Source organism: Cervus elaphus, chromosome 12 (assembly GCF_910594005.1).
Source record: "Cervus elaphus chromosome 12, mCerEla1.1, whole genome shotgun sequence".
Classification (NCBI taxonomy): Eukaryota; Metazoa; Chordata; class Mammalia; order Artiodactyla; family Cervidae; genus Cervus; species Cervus elaphus.
In genome coordinates this window covers 71627539-71649703 of record NC_057826.1, presented here as the reverse complement: position 1 = coordinate 71649703, position 22165 = coordinate 71627539, and the positions used below count along the sequence as shown (strand labels likewise).

Below are 22165 nucleotides of genomic sequence, written 5' to 3'. Positions count from 1 at the left end.
TCTTACCCATATTTTCTACTATGGAAGCTGTTGGAGTCCAGTTGTGTCTTATGCTTTTACTTTTTACAGTGCCTAATAGAGGGCCTTGTGCAGTCAGCAAAGAGCCCACAGGTGCATTCGGAACACTCGGATGCCCCCCCCTCTAGGGCACAATGGCTATCATTTGACCTGTGTTGCTGGAGGAGACTGCTGAGAATGCTGACATTATTTGACATTGGCACAGCTAGACAAGAACTTAGCAACCCTTTCAGAGAGCAGTCCTTCCTGGAGGAACAGGAAGAGGGAACGTAGAACAAAATCACTCAGCACAGGCTGTGGGATTCTCAGATGAGATCCAGTTGAAGTCCTTCCCATGGTTTTAGAACTCATGTTCTAACACAGGGCAGAAGTCTTTATGGGAAGGTCAAAGGAAGAAGAAATCCATCTAAGTGTTGGTGGGGATGAAAACTTATTCACTTCTAAACGGTTCTCAGTGAATGCCCTGAGCCTTTCTGGGCTGTCTACTGGAAACCAGAGCCAAAGTCTCTCCTGGTTAGTCATTTGTTTTTGCAGTGGAAATAAGTTGGAAACCCTGGCCTCGAGCTTAGGAGAGCTCAGAATAAGTTAACAGAAACTTGGCAGGCAGCAAGTGTGAAATTAAATATGGACTGGGGCCTTTTCTCTCTTCCCAGGGTATTCTTTTTTTTTTTTTTTTCTTTTTTCTGAGTTATGTATCTGATGAAAACTCATGGAGTTGGCGGGGATCCCGGAGGAATATGAGTCCTGTGTGTCTGCCAGGACTAGCTGGCTGTCATGATGAAGCCACCTCTCTCCTCTGTGCTTTAGATTTCTCATCTGTAGGCAGAGACTCATCACATGGCCCTCTTAGTCTGCAGAATTAGGGGCTGATAAACTCAGTTATTTCTGGCAAAATGCTTCCAAGTGGATGCACTCTGTACAAACAACTTTTAGAGCTAAAGCAGATCCTTGGGTTGTTTGATTCTGATACAAATGTGGCTCCCCTTGCTGTCAGAAGTGCTCTCAGGCACGCCGAGGCCAGGGCCTGAAATTTCCAAAGACCCTTTTTTTTTGGTCACCTGTGGGGCCCACCATTTAAGCAGAAGCACTGTTCTTTGCCCAGAGTTATGAGGTACAGCATCCCCAGGCACCTCACTCTCATCTCAGAGTTAGAAGCTGATAAAGAGATCCCCGGGGAGAGACTCTGGAGAGCACTGACATGACATGTGGCATCAGATGCAGAAGAGGTGGGGCCCGGGTGAAGGCTGCAGACCAGAGGGGTCTGCAAGCGGGAGCGTGTTCAGTGCCGACACGACCACGGCTGTGGGAGGGCGGCAGGCCTGCTGACGGATCTGAAAGCTATTTGCAAGGCTGATCAGCTCCAGGTTGTATTCCAGCCATGACAAATGGTGCCTGGCTGAACAAATGTTACATTTCCATGAATTAATAATCTAAGAAAAATAGATGAAGAGAACAGACACACCTGCCCTCTGTTGGCTTATCTGAATATCTCACTTGGCACCTCATTTTCCTTCTTACAAAATACACTAGTGCGTTGTGGAAATATCTAGGAAATCTTAGGTCGGTAACTGGTTGTAAGTGCATCTCATTTTGACAGCATGGGCTTCTCCCTGTTTAACAAATATCAGTAAATGAAGTAATTCCAGTACAGAGAAAATGGCCCTCGATCTGGATAAAGAGGGGTGGGTTTTCATTCTTGCTCTCACTTATTATCTGGGGTCACTGTAAGCACTGGAAGGAGTCTGCTCAAACCTCAGTTTCCTCGTCTGCAAAATGGAGACAATACCTGGGTGGTTCTTAGAAATTAAAGCACTGTGGTGTTTCACAGTGATACTTCCACAGGTGGGCAATTATTTGTGCATATGAAAAATTGAGCTCACTGCTGAGACAATCCTCCCAAGATAGTCAATGGCTAGGTCCTTATAAAATATAAAGTACACTCTTCACCATCAATGGATGCTAGGGAAAGGGTGAATAGACTACTTTCATTGCAGTCCTTAACTCTCTGCTCTTTAGAAATCTAACCCATCCTCTTGTCACTCATAAATCAAATACAGAGAGAACCTGAGGCATAGCGGGATCCACCCCATAGCCTGACCATGAAGCACCCTGCTTTGTTCTCAGCTCTGCTGAGACACCCCCATGTCACACCTAGTGGAACGAGAAGGCAAGCTGACACTTTTGATTAAAATTTGTTTCCTGTTAGGAATTTAAATTGAATTATGCCACCCTAGATTTCAAATCTCAGATCATCCATACCAGGACTTGTAAAATATGATTCTTTAAAAGCAATTTAATCTTTAAAAACCTGATAAGATTGGGATTGAAAACAGTGTTAATCTGTTTCTTCTCAATGTTGTGTGTTTGCTTTTCCCAAGCTTCAGAATTACCTTCGCCTTTTTCTAAATATATTTCAGGACGGAAGTTGACCTGAGTATATAAATCTACCCCCTAATCCTACTGATACCCACAAACAGTACACTTCTCTTGGTTGCCAAAATAATACACGGGTAAGTGTGAATAAAGGCACTTTCAGAGAAAAGGTGTTAACGAAACCTCTGAGCTGCCAATTGTCAGGCCACAGTTCATTTCTTCAAAAGATTCACCATTTAAGTTCCAGGAACCTGGGGTTTCATGGAAATCACATCAGCAGCATGACCTTCTCTCCTGCAGACTCACCTGGCCACCATTTCTTTCTCCTTATGGGAGGCATACCCACTGCTGCTGAGGGGCTTCAGAGGTGAGGACAGGAAGTAGAGGCGATGATTGGTGAAGTACTGGTCAACCAGTGGCAGAAGAACCTGAAAGATCCACCGGAGGTGAACTGAAAGATCCACTAGAGACAAACTTCTAGGAAGCTGGCAAAAGTCCTTCCTCTGGTTCCTCTGAAAAAGTTCCTTCTCAGTGAGCAAAAAACCTCTGAACACTGGTCCTGGAATTTCCAGGAAACACTATCCTGTGGATCTCAGTTTCCAACACATTTTCTTTTCCTATTCCTGTAACCAGAGGCCTTGGGTACATGTAAAGGGACACAGCAAGATACTAAGCACCCAAAAAAGTGCACACGGGGCCCTGAGCCAACACTTTCAGGCGTGTCCTGTACTTAGTCTGCACTCAGATGTGGCTTCTTGGGCATGGCATTCAACAGCATACTTGAGGAAAGGGCTAGCACCACTAGCCTGGAGCATCCTGGCTCTGCTTCTCAGAGCGTGGCGACCTCAAGTCCTCACTTGTATTTAGTCCTCTGCCTAGGGCTATGTGGCTGAGACAGTTCACTGGCCTCCATGTTCACTCTCCTATTCTTTCTCTTAGCTGTAGAAACCCCTGTAATTTAGCTGGGAATGGGGTCACCCAGCTAGAAAATGCATTACCTGCCTCTCTTGCAGCTAGCTGAGGCTAAAATGATTATGTTCGAGCCTCTGGGATAGAACTTCAATAAAACAGCAGCTTTCCTTCCCCTCTCCTTTCCCTCTGTCTCACAGAAGTGGTACAGTTGTGTCTGTTTGGACCAAACTGTCAGGGATCACATTCTAGGAGATGGAAGAACATCATGAGAGGAAGAACCTGAGTCCCTGGGTGATGGCATGGAGCAAAGCAGGCTGCCCACCACCTCGGACCACGGACCTGCCTCAGGACTGTCCCACAACAAGCACTTCTGTATGATCAAAGCCATTACTGGAGTTTTGAGTATCTTTGTTGAACCTGCGTAACTTGTACCCTAATTTGTGTGGCTGCCAAGGAGAAAGTAACCTAGTTAAATGCACAGGGTCACTTACTTTGGCAAAGAATTTGATCTCCTGGTCATGGGGAGACTTTTCACTCTTCCCGCTGCTGACAATGGCTTCTACGAAGACCAAAGTGACACAAAGTTGGCCAGAGCAAAGGAAACAAAACAGTCACAGCATTTGAGAGACAGGGCAGCTTCTCATCATGAAAAGGCCATTTGATTTTTACAAAATACCTAATATTTTACAAAGTACTTGGCAATTGTGAGAGCTGGCTATTCTTTGTGTCGATTCTCTAGAGTATCACCACCCATTTCACCATCTCAGTGATGAGAGCTTGAGTCATAACCTCAGAGCCACGAAGCAAAAAGATGGAGCACTTAGAATAGGATGAGTTATATTAAAAATGACAAATGATTCAATCAAATCCAGAAGGAAAACCAAAGACAAAGCTGGTTTTTTAAAAAGTGGGGTGTGTGTGTGGGAATATCTCAGTCACTGTGTCCTTCCCCAAACCATATGCCTAAAAGAATCATGAACAACTATGGCATGAAAACATCCTTCCTTGAAAAATGAATATCGAATTCTTGCTGCTATTAGGAAAAGCACACATTTTTGTGATATTTCACAATGATACTTACCCAAATGGGCAATAAACTCTTGAGCCGAATCAACATATTTCAGAACCTTCTTCAAAAACTTATAGGCAAACCTCTTTTCCATGGAGGAGGCATCCAGCTCCATATCCTTCACACCTCTAGGTTGGAAATGGGTAAACCCCAGGGGGGAACAGAGATAACTATGTGACTTCAACGCACCAGCAATTTTCCCTGTGTCAACTCTGTTTTCCAAATGTTAATGGTTTTTCTGGCTTAGTGATCTGACTCAACATCTGACTCATTTCCCCTTGAACTTGGAACCTGCCTCCCTGAGCATGCAACATCTGAGCTATGATAATTTCTGAAAAGACTTTTCAGAAAGATCTGCATCATTCATTCAACAAATGAGGAAATGGGACTAAAGCAGAGATGCAAACAAGAATTCCCTGTGTTCATGGAACTTACATGCCAGCTATGAACAGACAGGAACACTGCATAAAACAAAACATAAAGTGTATGCAGAGCTAGAAGTTAATAAGCTTTGTGAATACAAGAAAAACTAAAGTTAAAGGATGAAGGGTCCAAGAGTGCCTGAAGTGGGGGGTGAGCAGACTGTTGTTAAATCAGTGCTGGGCTTATTGGAAGGATGACATAGGAAGGTGAAGACATACAGACATCAGGAGAGAAAGCTTTCGCATCAGGAGTGAGGGTGCAAAGGTCCTGAGGTGGGAGCAAGCATGCTGAGTGAAGCCACTGTGGATGGAATGAAAGTGAGTAGTTCAGAGGGGTGTGGGGTGGACAATGGGCTCAATCATTAGGATGCCATGGGCTGTCCTTAGCCTTTTGCTTTGAGATGGGAAGCTACTGAAAGTTTTGAATAGAGGAATGACATGATATGATCTACATTGTAACTGGAGTACTCTAGTTGCTAGGTTTAAAGTTGACTGTTGAGGCCAAAGGTTGAAATAGGGAGTGTGGGAATGATCCCTTTCAGCAATGATAGTGACAGCATGAAGGTGAGAAGTGGCCAGATTCTGGGTATCTTATAGGCAGAACCATCAGGATTTCCTAAAGAACTGGATGCTAATTGAAGGAAAAAGAGAATAGACAAGGTTTTTGGCTTGAGCACCCGGAAGAAGGGCTGTCATCAGGTGATGAGGAAGCTGAGGATGGGGTAGATTTGAGGCGTGGGCAGCAGGAACTAAGGGGTTCTTGGTGATATGATGTCGCCTCCTCATTGGTATATTCAAGTGCCCATCACAGGTTCTGGCACAGGGTAAGCAGCTAAGGGGATATGTTTGCTGAATTCAGTAATCTTTTCCTTTTCCTCCCTGTTTCCTAGATTTCCTTCTTATCATAAAGAGGAATTTTTCATTTCTGTGAGCGAGTTATTTATTGGCAAACCACAGTCTGCATGCATTGCAGCATTAAGAACAGGATTAAAATGATGATGGGAGTTTTTCTCAAAGGCTCCCCCAGGGACTATCCCCTGCTGCCTGACCTTTCCCACTCAACAATACGGCAAATACATTTTGTTATTTTTTCATATGAGCTACAATAGAAATATTTGTCTAGAATTTTATTTGGGTTTCTGTCATTCAGTGGCAAAAATTCTGTAGGAAACCAAAAGAAGAAACAGCAGCCGGCTTGGCAGACATTTCAGGAGAAATGGCTTATCAGGATGGGACACTTGCTTATTTTTCATTCTACAAAGGGCTTAGCAAGCACAGCCCACTGCTGATACCTGACCAGCAGGAAAACAGATTCTAACTTTAAGACTTAAGCAGCCCAGACCATCCTCATCTAAAACCTTCATCTAGATGATTCTGATCAACATAAGCTTGAGATAAAGTCTTCAGAAATCATGGTTCATCCAGTCTCCCCAGGAGCCGAGTCTTTTTTTGAGGGTTGTTGATGTCACTTGTGGTCTCTACTGCTCTTATGGAATTTTATTAAATACCATAGAAAACATTAAAATACAAGTGTGAAGAGAACTGGTGATTCTGTGAGAACTAGGTTGCATGTTTTACAAAGACTTGTAATTATAAGTTTTCAAACACAAGAGTTTTTGAACTAGATGTAAGAAAACTGTAAAACACAGAGAGAAAATTGGAAGAAAAAAAAACACCCCACCCTAGAATGCTGCACTTACAGTGTTTTGTATGTGCCTTAATTTTCACCGCTCTTTAGGGAAGTCCAAGTTTCAGATGTTTGAGGATGCATTATGGAAGTGCTTTATGATTCCAATCAATAAAACAACAAACTAAAGTAAGGTCTGGGGCCTACAGTTCAAGCTTTGTGAATGAATGCATATTTGTGTGTTTTAAGTTAAAATTAAATGTTTAAGGTATATATGTATAATTTGTCATGATTCTTTGCTAGATTCTTTGCATGATTCTTTGATTTTTTTAGAAATTGACATTGACCAGTCTTATTTATGACAGAAGAGAGGGCTTCACGCTCCAAAACATTTACCTACTTCAAAAGACCCACCTGCTGTCCTTACTCTGATCTGCTATGCAGGCAGGTGATTACATATCTAGAGCAGGAGAGACCACACCAGCCTGTCCCATCCCACTAACATCACCTGGAAGACGACTTACCTGGAAACCACAATGCCATTTACTTGGAGGAACTTAAACAGGTCCTGGGCTTTCTCTCGGTCTCTGAACTTTTCCTTGGCAGTCAAGGTATCATAGGGTACCAAAAGAGGGTGACTGCCACCACCTGGGTTTAATAAAGTGAGAGATGACAAAATATTTGGCTCTTTCTTTGCACTTTTGGGAAAACACACCTGCCCCCCAGCTCACCTTCTGTGGGGGACGCTGTGAACCTAGCTCACCTTTGCTCTCCAGCTCCAACTTCTTCTTCTTGGCCCAGATATTGTGATAGTTCTCAGCTACCACCTCCACCATCCCCTGGATCCCACCAGGGAGACGACGGTCAGAGAGAAAGCAAGCAAGAAAAATGGGTTCAGATCTGCCAGACTATTTCAGGCAGCCTTGGAAACAGAGCACCACCAAATGCTAACTGCACATTGCTGAGTGTCTCCTGTCATTAATTAGTCTGTGCTTATGCACCTCATTAGTTTTCTATCTTCCCATACACACAGAAAACAATTTCTAATTCGGTCCTTTCCTGGTAACTTATTATCTTGGCAGTTTGATGCATTTCTGAGAGAACACAAATTTCCACTGCAAACTACATGCTGGTGGCATTTCATTTGTCACAGGAGTTGAGTGTCTTACTCCTGACCTGAAAAAGGGAGCTGTAAGTGGGAGGTCAAGCAAAAATCTAGAATCCCCAAAAGCCTTTAGCTTAGCAAACTAAAAAATGGCCACATGTTGGAGAAAACTGTGGCAAAAATGAGATTTCTCAAATAGAACTCATCTTTAAAAGGTTCATTAAGATAGTGACCTGGAATGAAGGGTGAACTTTGGAAAGAAACTTTCTCTAGGGTACAAAGGGTTGGTCTGATGAATGCTCTGAGCAGTAGCTGCCTCAGTCACAGTCACCACTGTGTGCACAAGTGGGGAATGGGAGGAGGCCACTTAGGGCTTTTAATCTCATCCTCTTGGTTTTAAGTCCTGAAACCTTGCAGTGATGACTCATCTGCATCACCACAGGCAACTTGAGTGAATCCACCAAGGAATATACAGTTGTCCTCAAGGTTGGGGAAACCCACTGTGACCAGGCCAGCACCCCCACCCAGGGGCGGCTCATAGGTTTTCTCCTGGTTGTTATTAGTTTTGTTACTAGTTATTTCTCCTGGCTGTTACAAGTTCTGTTTTGGGTTTTGATACAGGAACTTGCTGCTTGTTCTTCCTCTTAGTGAGTTATGACCTGTTTCAATGTCCCAAGAAGAAGCACGAAGCCTCACCTCCTCTGACTACTGGTCAATTCTGCTGAGACTGTCTCGGATGAGTGGCCTCTGCTCCGTGTAGCCCTCCCTAATTTTGATATTTCAGCGGTGACATTTCAGGCATTCTCCCCCTTCTGTTTTTTTCTTTAACTCTTTGGAGTTTGACATGCCCTGTACTTCAGGGATTTTAGAAGTAAGTTATGCTGGTTCTGAAGGCATCAAGACTGACCTGGAGCTCTCTGGAGAGCACAACATTGGAGAGATCCAGAGGGGCAGGACTGTAGCTGTTGCCCTAGAGAAATAAAGGCAGAATCATTCCTATTAGCATCCCCAACGTCAGCAGCCAAAGGTATGTCCCAAAAAATTCCCAGGGCTCATGTATGGTGAGCCTTATCTCTGCTACCTGGGGAGAGTGTTCCCAGATTCTCCATGGGTTCTACCGGCCCAGCATTGGCCTTTGGGCCTGATGGTCATACCTGGCTGGCCTGGGACACGCTTCGAAGCTTCTCATTTTCCCGCTGTTGAACCAGAGCTTCTCCCTCTTTGGTCCTCTCTACAGTCCAGCCCACAGCCAGCATGGTTTTCAGGGACTCTCTGGCAGGCCAGCGATAAATTTCCTTCTCCTGGAAGAACATTGGAGCAGAAGAGCCGTGTACGGCACAGGCCCCAGCACTCTGGCTGGCCTGTCTCCTGGAAGAGAAGTTGGAGCCCACAGCGGAGGGGGCTAACTGGCTCAAGCTTCCTCTCACTGGGTCAAAATACCCTCTGCAGCATCCCATCTGAACCACGTCATCAGCCTTTTGGAGGTTTTTAATTAAAAGACGCTACAGTCTCCGGCTTTTAGGGGGAATGTGCCAGACATTACCCACAGTTTGCTGATAAAGAGAAGCAAGAAGAGGACAACGAACTCTTCCTTTCCCCCCTGCTCACCCGACTCCCTCCAGCACTGCCACCTCTGTCTCCTCCAGGCGCGCTTACTGCGCAAGCGTCACCCGCCTGGGTCCCGCCCCTTCCTCTCAAGAGTGACTTCCGTTCTCTGGTAGGTGTTTAAGATGGCGCATGTCAAAATGCGTCTGCACAAAGCTCTCCTCTGAGCTTGGGAAATAGATTTCCTTAGATTTACAATTCTCTTTTGAGCCATATACAATTTTATAGCCAGTGAATATGCATATAAAGATATACATATCATCCTTTACCTGTGACAGTAAGTCTAAAGCTTACAGAGAACTCTTACTGATGGCAAGATAGGAATTCAGTTAGGCTGAACCAAATCTCCTAATGAACAAAGCAAACCGAACTATGAGACCTGTCCATACTTCCCTGGGGATTCTCTTCTCTATTCCTTTCATCCTTCGTGATTGGAAGTCCTTTCCATTCTGAATTCATGTTTTCCCCCCAAAACATCTTAACAAAATAATCCCTTCCAATAATCTAACAAAAGCCCTTCCTTTTTCAGTTGCCAAGTGAACCACAAAATGTGTTTTGGTCCAGCTTCTGAGTGCTGACCAGTGTTTCCTTCTCCAACGGGCTCTTCGAAGCTGGTCCTGGGGCCGTGGGTGATAGGCCAGCTCCTGAGGAGCTTCTCGAATCCTGAAAAGTCTCTAAGAAGCTGGACCGTGAATGTGCCCTCAGCTCCCCTGCCATCAGATACAATTCCCGGGGAAGGGAAACCAGCATGGCCATTCAGTGGTCCTTACCTTCTCGGTTAATGTCTTGAAAGGCCGGATCAATGGATGGGTCTTCACATTTTCATCCAGGGAAATTCCATATTTCCATCCATTCTGACTCTGTAGAAATGTTCTCAGTTCAAATATTCTTGGCACCCTGAGAGCCCTGCTATGCGACCCACAGCCCAGCTTCTATTTTCATTGAACAAATAGAATAATGGAATGTGACAGAGCTTGGAAATTTCCCCCCAAAATATCTAATTGATCTTTTAAGCCTGTCAGGCTCTCTGCCCCCTGAGTTTTGAACCCTGCTCCTTTTATTTCTTCCTGTTTTAGTGGCTGTCCCCTCCACTTATTTGCTTGTGTTTCAGGCCCTCTACAGACACAAAGGATGCTTCAGAAGACCCGAGAACAATGCTTTTCAGGTCAATGTGTCACCATCACAGGCAAGGACAGGTGTCAAGGCTGAATGCTTGTGAGAAATGGACCTACTGGCCATGGCATGGAGGGAACTGATTTGGTTTGCTCCCCTTGCATGCCAACCTCAGAGCAAAACTGTAGCAAAGCATGTTTCTTAGAATCATAGAAGTTGACAAATTTCAAAAGTCATTCAACAGACACTGGTTGAATATCTACGACAGTAGGTTGTAGACTGTGTCCCAGACACTGTAGATACAGAGATAAGTCAGAGTCTATTTTTCATAACCTCACAGCCCAGAGACTTCTGGCTGCTCTTTCTCAGTCTCTGCTTCTGCCCACTTGTTAATGTGGAGTTTTTCAAGCTTGTGTCCCTTCTCAGGGCACATTATTCCTCGGGGTATATAATCTAGGCCCTGGTACATAAGTAAATGAATATCAAATCAGTATCTGCAGTCCAGATCCATAACGTCCTCACCTATCTGAGCTCTGCTTGGATATCTGCAGGTACCTCTCAACAGGTCAGAAAGAGAACCAGCACTGCACTTCTCTAAATGGCTCTTGTTCTTGGGTTCCCTGTATCTCCATGAACAGCATCAGCTTACACTCACTTTCCAAGCTAGAAATGTGGGGCCCTTTCTCAACATCCCCTTCTCTCTGTACCTGTTGACATGTGTTCAACCTCCCAGGCCTGTTGTCTGCCTCGCCCTCACTTTCCTGCCAGTGCCTTGGCTCAGGCTGCCATCGCTCTCCCCTGGAGGAAGAAATGGCGACCCACTCCAGTATTCTTGCCTGGGAAACCCCATGAACAGAGGAGCCTGGCAGGCTACAGACCATGGGGTCACAAAGAGTCAGACATGACTTAGCGACTCAACAACAAGAAGCCATCTTCGGGCATTCTCAGGTGGCTCAGTGGTAAAGAATCCGCCTGCCATGCAGGAGTTGTGGTTGTGATCACTGGACTGAGAAGGTTCCCTGGAGAAGGAAATGGCAACCCACTCTAGGATTCCTGCCTGGGAAATCCCAGGGACAGAAGAGCCTGATGGGCTAGAGTCCATGGAATCTGGAAAAGTCAGATATGACTTAGCAGCTAAACAACTATCAGCTCTCACCTGGATTACTGCAACTGCTTCCTGTGTGGTCTCCCTGCCTCCATTCTTGCCATCTCTCACGGATTCCATTTTCAGTACCACCGACAGGTGATTTTTATAAAATACTCTGATCAGGGCACTCTGCTGCTTTAAAATTTTCTGATTCACAATTGCCATCATGGTAAAAATCCAAGCTCTTTCTGGCCTCTATGGCTGCAGCAAAGAGCTCGTTGGCCCCTTTAGGCCCATGTCCTGCCTTTCTTCCCCTGCCCGACTCTGTGACCCCATCATGTTGAACCAAACTTCCTTAAAAGCCACCACACACTCTTGCCTCTCAGGGTCTGCACCCATTGCTTCCAGAGCCTACATAGCACTTGCTCCCCTATGTCTGAACAATGTTTTCTATCACATACTGTATATGTCGTCAGCTTGAGGAAGCATTCCTGGACCCCCTGCTACTGGGCTGGGGTCTCCTCCCAGCTGCTCTCACCCTGTGCTCATGCCCATCACAGCATAGCACAACCTGGACAGTGGTTGGTTCAGTTAGTTCAAGGACCCCCCCCCAGACTGTGGGTCCTTGAAGGCAGGGGAGAATACTCTTCTTCTTGTCAGATTATCAATGCCCGCCTGGCAACAGTGAGCAAATGTGAAGCTTCCAGGATAGTGGAAAAGAGAGATTCATCAAATACCACACCAGTAAATGCATAGCTCATAACTAGTATATATAAATGGATAACTGTTATGAATAGAATCATATGAGACTGCTCTGAAAATACTGGGAAGGAAAACAGCAAGGTGCTAAGAGGGCCTATATTTAAGGAATCTGGGAAAGAGGCGTCCTAGGAATTCACACTTGGACAGATTTTGAAGGAGGAATTGATGAACGGTGTTTTCACATGAGTACAGATGGGTACCTGGCTCAGACAGGGTGGATCCAGGCTTACATAGAGAGAGAGAGAGAAAGAGAGAGAGAGAGAGAGAGAGAGAGAGAGAGAGAGAGTGTGTGTGTGTGTGTGTGTGTGAGAGAGAGAGAGAGAGAGAAAGAGAGATGGGGGTGGGGAAGGGAGGGAAGGAATGAGCCTAAATAAAAGGCATGTGGTTGGAAGGCAGAGGATGAGGGGAGAGATATGAGGCTAGAGATGGTGGCAGGGTCTCTCAGACCACAAAAAGGATTTTCACTTTTACATTAAAATAGTTAGAAGCTATTAAGGGATTTTAACAAGGAAATGGGACTGGCCTGGAGAACATGATCCGTTTGGGGGAATCGGACCAAACTTGCATACTGCAGTCATTGCTTGTCTGTAGCATGAAGAGCAGACTGGAGAAGATGCACATGGGCAGACTAGTTGAAAGGTCATCACATTGTCTGGGCAAAAGATGAGTGCAGCCTGGTCTAAAACTGTGGCTTGGACAGAGCTGCTAAGTCACTTCAGTCATGTCCGACTCTGTGCGACCCCATCCCTGGGATTCTCCAGGCAAGAATACTGGAGTGGGTTGCCATTTCCTTCTCCAGAGAGAACTATATAAATTCAGGAGTGACTAAAGAGATAAAATGCATGTGACCTAGGGATGCACTGGATGATTCATGGAGGTGTCCCTGTCCCTCAGTCAAAGCTGCCCAGATGGGCGTATGAAGGAGTGCTGAGAAAACACAGATGCTCTAGTGCAACAGTCAGCAAGCTACAGACAGCCCTTGGGCCAAATTCAGCCGAGTCCCTGTTTTAGAAATACAGTTTTTACTGTATTACATAGGCACGCGCCTTCATTTACATGTTGTCTACGGCTGCTTTTGCATCACTACAACAGAGATGAGTAGTTGCAATGGAGACTGTCTGGCCCACAAATCCTAAAATGGTTATTATCTGGCCCTTCATAGGAAAAGCATGCCAACCTCTGTTCTAGAATCATGAGCCCATTCTACAGATACAATGATCGTTGTTGTCATAAGCCCCAAACAGTAGCTCAGGAACGAATCAGAGCTGAGCCCAGCTCATGAGAGAGGCTGAGCCAGGACTTCAAGCTGTATCTCATCCAGCGTGCGACCAGGGAGGTGGTTTCTGCGGCCGTGCTGTGGAGGTGGGTCCACCGTTTCGGGCTGTAAACTGCAGCTGAGCAATGGCCCCAGTGCTTAACTGGCTGCCTACAGGACTCCAGGATGGCTTTGGCACATTCCCCTCCTTTCGCCTGCCAGCATTAAAGGGCTGACAGAGCAATTAAACTTATTAAGCAGCCTGACCTCATGTGGTGAAGAATTTTAAACACCAGATGGACGGGCTTATTAATAAGGGAGAGTCTGGAAGTTCCAACACTGCCTGTCAGGGGAAGACGGGTGTCCTCCCTAGACCAAAATTCAGCTTGCTGGCAAAATGTGAGAATAAAGCTTTCTATTCAATTTTCCCTTTCCTAATGCTACATTTAAAAAAAAAATTAATAAAAGCTTCCGGCCCCCCATTAAGCATTTATGTCAAACATACATAAGCATGTGCTTGAGCACCAACTCCAGGAAATGCAATGTGAGGAGAGATAACAGCCTTCCCAGAATCAATCATTTTCTTGAGAGACAAGAAAAGCCACACCAGCAGCTGCCACCACCTATTTCTCCGACTTCCACCATCCCTGGGAAATGGCCACTCAAAAATAATGAATGCTCTTGGCATGGCAAGTCTGTCACTTAGACACATCAGGCAGATTTCCTGGACTGAACCCTTTAACGTTCTTGGGCTGGTTATTTTTACCCCCCTGACAACTGTCGGCTGGATGATAATCCCTACCTTGTCACAGGCCCATTTATCATGGGAGTGCTCAGCATACTTGGTGACGATGTATTCCAATTTTTCAGGCAAGGAGAAACTGTGAAAGGAGGGGAAAAATAAACTTACAACCTCCCCAAGCTCTTCGGCCAGATGTCCCAAAAAGATAGTCAGAACTAACAATCAGCCGACAGAAGTTGGATGTGATCAACCAGCTGACTCCAGATTTGAAGCTGAACACCAGACTTGATGACCTTCCCGAGCTCCAGGTGTGGCGTATTCAGGATCAGGTCACAGACACGCCCACAGCTAATCAGAGGGCATCTCTGCAGCAGCCTCTGCTTCTCAGGCGGCCTCCCTCCAGCTGCCCCAGGTTCCCTCTGCTCCTAAGAACCACTTCGGCTCCTGGGCCAGACCTGTCCTGGCCAGATTGCGAGAATGCATTCATCAAAGACACTGCTCTGCCATCTCACAACTCCAACTGGGGGATGGCAGGAGTGGGTAGCTAGAGGACCTAGTGTTCCAAAATAGTGTCTGTCTACCTTTTGAGGTCTGGTGATTCATGCTTAAATGCTTGAATCATGGCAGTCCAGTGGACACCTGTCATTTCTGTTAGCCCCTCAGCTTTTACCCCTTCTGTTGGTAAGACACCTTTGCTCCTCTTTCAGGAGCAAGGCTTCCTGCACTGTGTGTAGTCTTATGTGAATTGTCACTGAGGATTGGCTCTGATGAGGCCAACTGGACTCTCTGGAATTTGAATCTTTTTGGGGGGGAGGGCTGTGCTGTGCAGTTTGTAGGATCTCAGTTCCCCCACCAGCTACTGACCCTGGGCCACAGCAGTAAAAGGGCAGAAATCCTAACAAGTAGACCACCAGAGAACTTGTAATTTGAATCTTGAGTTGAGTGAGACCAGGACAGAAAACTCTTCATGGTGACGCATTCAATGGGGACACCTGGAGAATGTCCATGAGGCCACTCTGCTTTAGTTCCTGTCCTTGCTGAGGCCTGCTTAGTCAGCCTTTCACTAGATTTTAATAATGACCCTGTATTTTTTTTTTTTTTACAATAAGGTCCATTTCTGTTTAAGTTTTGGTCAGAGTTAGTCTCCATTATTCATATTACTCAAAGAATCTCTGATGTCAGAAATCTATCTGAAGAAATCAGAGTTCTCAAATTAGCATGGAACAAGTCATCATTAGCACACAATTGCTGGAGTTTCACAGTGTCTTATAATGTTTATAAAAGTGTCCATGTTATCACACCTTTTGGCATCCTTTGGCACACGGATGTTTTCACAGGGCCAAGTTCTCCAAGATCAATACCTGCCTTCCCTTTGGCCAGCCTGAAGGTACACCACATCCCTTACCTCTTTCTTACAGCAGGTTCAATTCTATTTCCCACCATTCATTCAGCTCAAGGCTCTGCTGATGGAATGTGTATTTGTTTTCCCAAAGATGAATTTTATACGTTATCAAAGCTGACAGCTCCAGAGAAGGGCTCAGACTATGGCTCTCATCTGAGAACTACTGCCGTAAAACGTAAGTCCAAGGGGTCCATAACAGGATGCCTGCCTTTCCCTGCTCATACCACAGCAGGTTTGGAGCTTTTCACTGAAAATGCAGCTGGAGATGAAGCCTGTATGCCCCATGACCCATAATCATAATTGGGACAGAACTGCCAAAGGCAAAATCGAATAGATCTTGTCTAATACTTTGTCCATGGCCTAATCACCACCAGTGAGGCATGCTGGAGAATCAGTGGGAGAAATTAAAAGGAATTATTGTAGAGTCATTCCAAAGATCCAGCATCCATTGGGAAAGAGCAGGTCCAGTCTCTCAAATAAGGACCCCCCCCATGCTGTTCTGCCCTCACATCCTGAAGTCTTGTGGGAGCTCAGCTGAGTGTTATTTAAGGAGGGGCTTTGATGTACGATGTTATTAGTACTGTACAGGCCTAATTCACAAAGAGCAAAGATTCTGTCAAAAAACTCATTAATAAATTAATTGCATCATTTGTCAGGATGCTTACCATGCCTCGGGAGACATATGTGGAGAGCATCCATTTTTTTATAATAAATAAACCAACTCCACCCTCCCAAAAGAAGTGCAGAATAGAATAATATAACATATAATCAGATATAGGTGGATTAAACCTTCAGGAGTTGAGGTCAAAATCCAGCACCTGATGTGACTTGTAGTGTCAAGGGACATGACGAACAGCGTTGGAAGGGAAGGGAGAGAAGGGAAGGAGGTTTAAATTTCTGGCTTCCTTCTGAAAGAGAAACACTGGCCATGGCGTAAAATCGAGGACCAGCTTAGAGATGACTCTGGACTCACTTCACGGTGTTGATGGGTTTGGGGTCAAAGTTGCCATCTGCGTCCACTGAGACCTGTTTCTCCAATGTGGCTGAGATTCTGGTATCTAAATAATCTGGTGGCAGGGCCCCCGCTATTGCACTGAGACAGGGCAAGGCCATCCGGAAAAGATCTGGGTCATACCTCTGCGGCGAAAGACAAAGACCACGTTAGCACAGACGCCAGAACCACAGCCCCCGGCAGAACCACTCACCAACTGGCTGGGGAAAAACAAACAAACAGAACAACACATGCATTTCCCCAGGTTAACCACAATGGGGAACGTGTAAGACCTGTAATGCATTCTGGTGGAAACTGAGGTATCCTTGTCACAGAAAAGCGACAATCTGTAAAGCCTTCAAGTCACCATTTGCTGTAGGTTGAGGAACCTTAAATCAAGGTTTAAATCAGTATCTCATAATTAGTTACTTGCAGGAATATCTAAAGATATTCCTGGAGGGGGTACAGCAGCGTGGCTGGGCCCCCAGTAGCCAAGGCGGGTCACACGCTGATAGTCAGCAGATTGCTCGGTATCACCATTCTCTCCTAAACTTCGCCAGGAAGGAATCTCAGCTGAAACACATGGAGTGAGGGACAACCTTTGATCTGCTTGTACTAGACCAAAGGAAGACAGGCGTGAAGATCATTTACTTGCGGGTGGTGCCATGGTAAAGAATCCACCTGCCAATGCAGGAGATGCAAGAAATGGGGGTTTGGTCCCTGGGTTGGGAAGATCCCCTAGAGAAGGGAATGGCAACTCACTTCAGTATTCTTGCCTGGAGAATTTCATGGACTGGGGAACCTGGTGGGTATAGTTCATGGGGTTTCAAAGAGTCGGCCATGACTAAGCACATACACACAACAAACGCCAGACAGCAGCCGTATACCTGCTCTCGACTTCTGTATGAAAACCCAGAAAACTTTAGAGCTGGTGACCTATCTACGGCCATACCATCCTGAATGTCACTGACTTCATCTAAAGCTGGCCACATTGCAAATCTAAATATATGTCAAGGGAAGGGGAGCAAGTGTGAGATCGGGGCCGTGTTGCAATCAGACCACACAGGACGGCTGGGGATGCAGAGGCCCTTAGTCCTCTGCCAGGCTCCTCGTCCCCAGGGGCTGGACAGCTCCTCCCCTGAAAGGTCTCCTGGGAATCCCACATCCCCACCTCAGGGCAGATGCTAGGACTTCTCTAGGCTTGAACTTGGTGAAGGCAGGCTAACAGGGGCCATATAACATTGGCGGGGGTGGGGGTGGGCGGGGAGGGAAGGAAGGGGATGAAGTAAGTCATTAATCCTGGAACTAGGAGGTATTCTAATTTACTCTGAAAGCAGCTCTCCACATGTTAACTTTGTGAGTCTGGCAAGTTACCAACAGATCTCCCACCTGTCAAATGAGGGTCAGGGTAGTTGGGATAATGCACGTGATCCGCTTGCAAAGTGCTTGGCATAGTTTCGGGCATGTGGCAGAGGGTGACTGGGAATCAGCAATTCTTATGTTCAGGTGCTTGTATCACCGAGGTCCGGCCACCCTTACCCCGTCTTTGTTCCAGGAGCACCGCCATTACCTTATGGGAGAGGGAGTCAAAAATCCCCCAGAAGAGCTTCTCTGTCAGGTGTAGCTCTTCCTCCACAGCCAGACCGTAGCTCCCCCAGCCCGAAGGCAGACAATAATACTTCCAGCACTGTTCGTAGTGATTCGTCAGAAGCTGGCAGGTTGAGAACAAGTGTGCACCAGCGGGGTGGGGCAGAGAAGATCCGCAGGCATCGACAGCACACAGGGAAGAAGAAAACAGCATAGACCCACCAGGAGAGTGAAACCAACAATGCAAATAGTCAGGCTGTCTGCAGACAGGCCCCCGACGCCACTGGGAATGGTCTGCTCTTGCGCCTCACGAGCTTCAGCCCAAACGGAATCTGCCCCGTTAACTCTCATGCCTCCCAAATCACCCCCAGAGGCTCCTATAAAATGGGAGAGGACTGTTACTACTCCAGTTAAGAAATGCTACCCTCTGGAAGTCTTTGTGTTCCAGCCAGTCAGGCCTGGGGAGAATTTCTTCTGAGATCTTTGCTTGTAAATCTGGTAATGCTGATGTGGGTAGGGGTGGGCAGGGAGCAGGCTGTGCGTCCACAGATTTCTCCACATTGATTCCTGCCCCTGGCTTCCCTGCCTTTCACGCGAGCCTTTTGATGGTCTAGCCATGTTACAGCAGTTCCCCACGTGGCCAGTAGAGGGGACACGTACACTGCCAAAGGTCCCATCCTAGCAGGTGGGATCCACATCCCACAGGAAAAATCCCACTGATCTAAGGGGTAAAAGTGAGCTTGCTGCGTGCTAGTGATGATGTCTCTTTGGGAGCCAGAATTCAGCTGATGGCACAGGCATTCCAAGGAAGCAATGCCTAGCTGAACTGTAAAAACTGTTTTTTATCTAAAGGACTTTATGGGAAGAAAACTGAGAGTTTTAGGGTTAGACAGAAGAATAAGTCCATGGAGGGCTGTGGAATCTCTGACAACATACAAGCTGTCTTCTACCTGGCATGGAACAAGAGGATGGACTAAAGGCCTCTGGGAATTCTGTTTATCCCAGTAACATGCTTCCTGAAATCTTTGCTTAGGTTATTTCTGAAAAGAAGGAAAGTTCTGTTGAAATGACTAGGCAGAATTTTCAGGTATGGCTGGCCACTGCTGACCCTTTTGAATATACAACTAGAGCAGGTGCCTCAGAGATAAAAGAGGAAAAACACTGCCCTTGGGGGTGACTGCTTCTGGTGCCTTCTTGCCCAGGCCGGAATGCTCGCCATACCAGCAATAAAATGTTGGTAATTTGTGAGAAAATCAGGAACCAGATGATGAAAACAGGGCTCTGTGGCCTTACTTTTTACTAATAAGAGAAAAGAAGTGAAAAAAATTTAAAGAAGATCTGTTACAAAAGGAAAAAAAAAAAGCACAACATAGTATGGAAAAGAAAAGGGACATTTTACGTTCTGTACCTAAACGAAGAATCACAGGACTTCAAAGCTTTTTGAGATTACAAACCTTCTGAAAACCTAATTAGGGCAGGAAAGTACAAAGATCTAAGTCCCCTCACTAACCTCTGCTAAATAACAAGTAATTGGCGGAAATCGATTAAGGCAAATTGGAGCAGTTAATGAATCCAGCAGAATTATTCTTTCCAACCTCTGCACTCAAGAAGCTTGTGTGTTGACAACAGCTTGTATGTTGTCAGAGATTCCACAGCCCTCCATAGTGCTTTAGGGCAACTGGGAGGAGTGGGATGGGGTAAGAGGAGGGTGGGAAGTTTAAGAGTGAGGGGACATACGTATGCCTGTGACTAATTCATGTTGATGCATGGCAGAAACCAACACAATATTGTAAAGCAATTATCCTCCAATTAAAAATAAATAAATAATAAAAACGAAAGGGCTTGATTCTGGAGGTTGTGTTTAGTTTGCTATCAACTCAAAGGGTAAAACCCATTTCAGATGTATTTTGCTCCCCCAGTTGTGAAGATCATGTTTTACAAAGCACGTTTCCCGTGCCATAGACTGTATTTCTGTAACAATAGAGAGGTTTACCTTAAGAGGCATTTTACAGTATTCATTGAGTTGTGGCACATCAAAAACTAGACGTCGCAGGAGTTGCTGTAACATGGAAGGCCTCAAGTGACTGCAATACAGAATAAGAAAAACAAAAGGATATAATGAAAAAAAAAATAAGGGAGAGAGAATGAAAGAAATACTCAGCAGGGATAACTTTCAAAACACTTATCTCATAAATCACAAGACTGTGGATAAAACCACAGTCGATGGTAAAACACTTTAAAAATCAAGTGTAGTTAAAATGCAGAGAGAGAGAGTGGGGCTCATGGCTTGAGATCCTTAAGGTTAAATTCTAATCACCATGTGACAGGATGTTCTAGGGCCTCTGACACTCAAAATACAGTCGCTGACTATGGGCAAAGAAATATATATAACAGAAATACAACAGAAAGAAAGTCCTGGTGATTTTAGAACTCTCTCTACAGGCTGACCATGCTCCCGAACTCTGCCAAGGAAGAAGCGAGGTGATCAGCTGCACAGGTGGAATCTGAGGACACCTACTGGTGATCTGAAGGGCGCTCCGAGTTACTGAACCTGAAATTCTTATTAGCGAAATCATGTCTTTGGGTTAAGGATTTGTCCTCAAAAGAAGAAGAAAAAAAAACTTCTTTAAAAAGCAAATTGAATAATTAGAGAACAATGTATCAAATTATCAAAGCATTCATGGCCTTGGTATTGGTACAAGTAAATTCTGAGATAGAGAAAGGAGAGATAAACCATGTTGATTCAGCCATTATTTTTAGATTGCTCTGTGAAACCTCAGGATTCTTCCCAGATAAAATACACACACAGACACAATTTGGCACATACGTTCAGCTCACTGGCCCCTTTCCAGAGATGCCTAAGAGACAAGGAGGCAAAGTTAATAACTCTGATCTTGAATGTTAAAATGCCACAAAGATAGCCTCAGAGGCATCTACAACAAGGAGGATAGATGTGAATGGAGATGGACAACAAAGCTCGTCTGTTTCACAAACTTTGCTAGAGCTGGCCTTGCAATAAAAATCCCTGGAGTGAAAAAATCAATCATGATGTATAGCAAGTAAAAGCTCGTCTCTAAATGTAATAATCATAAACATATAAAATCATCTTTTTACACTGTTTACCTAATTAGCAGTATCACCTTAGACTAACAAATAAAATCAAGGAGTAAAATAAATCTCTAACTCGATTAACTCCTGACTTAATAAATAATAAAGCTAGTTAAGTATCAGTTTGTCGGCTGTTTCTAGAGCTCAGATGGCCAAGAGGAGGAGTGGAGAAGCTCCTAGGAATATAGGAATAGGGCTGTGAGCTCTAATTTTGGTTTGATATAAAATTCTAATTTTCCCAAGGTCTGGTCTGATTCTTTAAAGACATATATGCTAACATGTCTTGCCATGACTTAAAAAAAAAAACTAGGAAGAGGCTTATGCTGGGAGACAGGACTTTTGGTTTGGTTCCCAAGATACCTGGTGAGTTCAGACCTGGGAAAAGGTCGAACAAGACCTACAGCTGTGATGGATGTAGCTACCAGCCAATTATAGAACCAATGCCAACAGGAAGGATTTCTGTGCAGACTCACTGTTTATTCCCTTGGCCACTACTCAGGAGAAAAGTAGACGCCCAACCATATCCACCAGTCATGGGGCTCCTGCTCCTCCTTGTGGAGTGGTGGCATGGAAACCTTACTCACCCTATTAATTCCTAGAGGCCTGTAGTGTGTTTACCAAGCTTGGTTTCCCTTCTAGAACCAACAGCACTCAAATAAGCTTAATTCTCTGCCAGTTCTGATACTGGAATGAATGAAGTGCCATCAGAGTACAAGAGCCTGATTTTGGTAGAGGATCTCAGAGAGAAACCCCTTTTATGGGGCCTGGGTGGATGGCCCACCCCCTCCACTCCACATCCTAGGCAAATAGCACTGTGCATGACACAGCTTGACCCATAAAAGTATTGGGTTGGCCAACATGTTTGAGTTTTTCCATAATGTCTTACAGGAAAACCTGAACAAACTTTTTGGGCAACTCAAAAGTTGAGGTCTATAGGCCTTAGATGACAGATGGCATATAAAGGTTAATTTTAATAAAGCATTTAAA

The 22165-nt window shown here is 45.2% G+C and overlaps 1 protein-coding gene across 13 annotated transcripts in view; it reads right to left on the bottom strand.

Annotated features, from left to right (window-relative positions):
• The window catches only part of RYR3 (ryanodine receptor 3), a 548224-nt gene that overhangs the window by 90250 nt on the left and 435809 nt on the right, over positions 1-22165 (bottom strand). For all 13 annotated transcript variants that reach the window (XM_043919301.1, XM_043919310.1, XM_043919307.1 and 10 more), the window contains exons 49-60: positions 20064-20154; positions 18054-18194; positions 16466-16629; positions 14151-14229; positions 9902-9991; positions 8681-8827; positions 8434-8496; positions 7185-7260; positions 6946-7069; positions 4385-4500; positions 3795-3862; positions 2698-2819 (exon numbers count right to left, since the gene is read on the bottom strand). In XM_043919301.1, the coding sequence (XP_043775236.1) occupies positions 2698-2819; positions 3795-3862; positions 4385-4500; positions 6946-7069; positions 7185-7260; positions 8434-8496; positions 8681-8827; positions 9902-9991; positions 14151-14229; positions 16466-16629; positions 18054-18194; positions 20064-20154 (1281 nt within the window). The remainder of the gene's footprint in view (positions 1-2697; positions 2820-3794; positions 3863-4384; positions 4501-6945; positions 7070-7184; positions 7261-8433; positions 8497-8680; positions 8828-9901; positions 9992-14150; positions 14230-16465; positions 16630-18053; positions 18195-20063; positions 20155-22165) is intronic.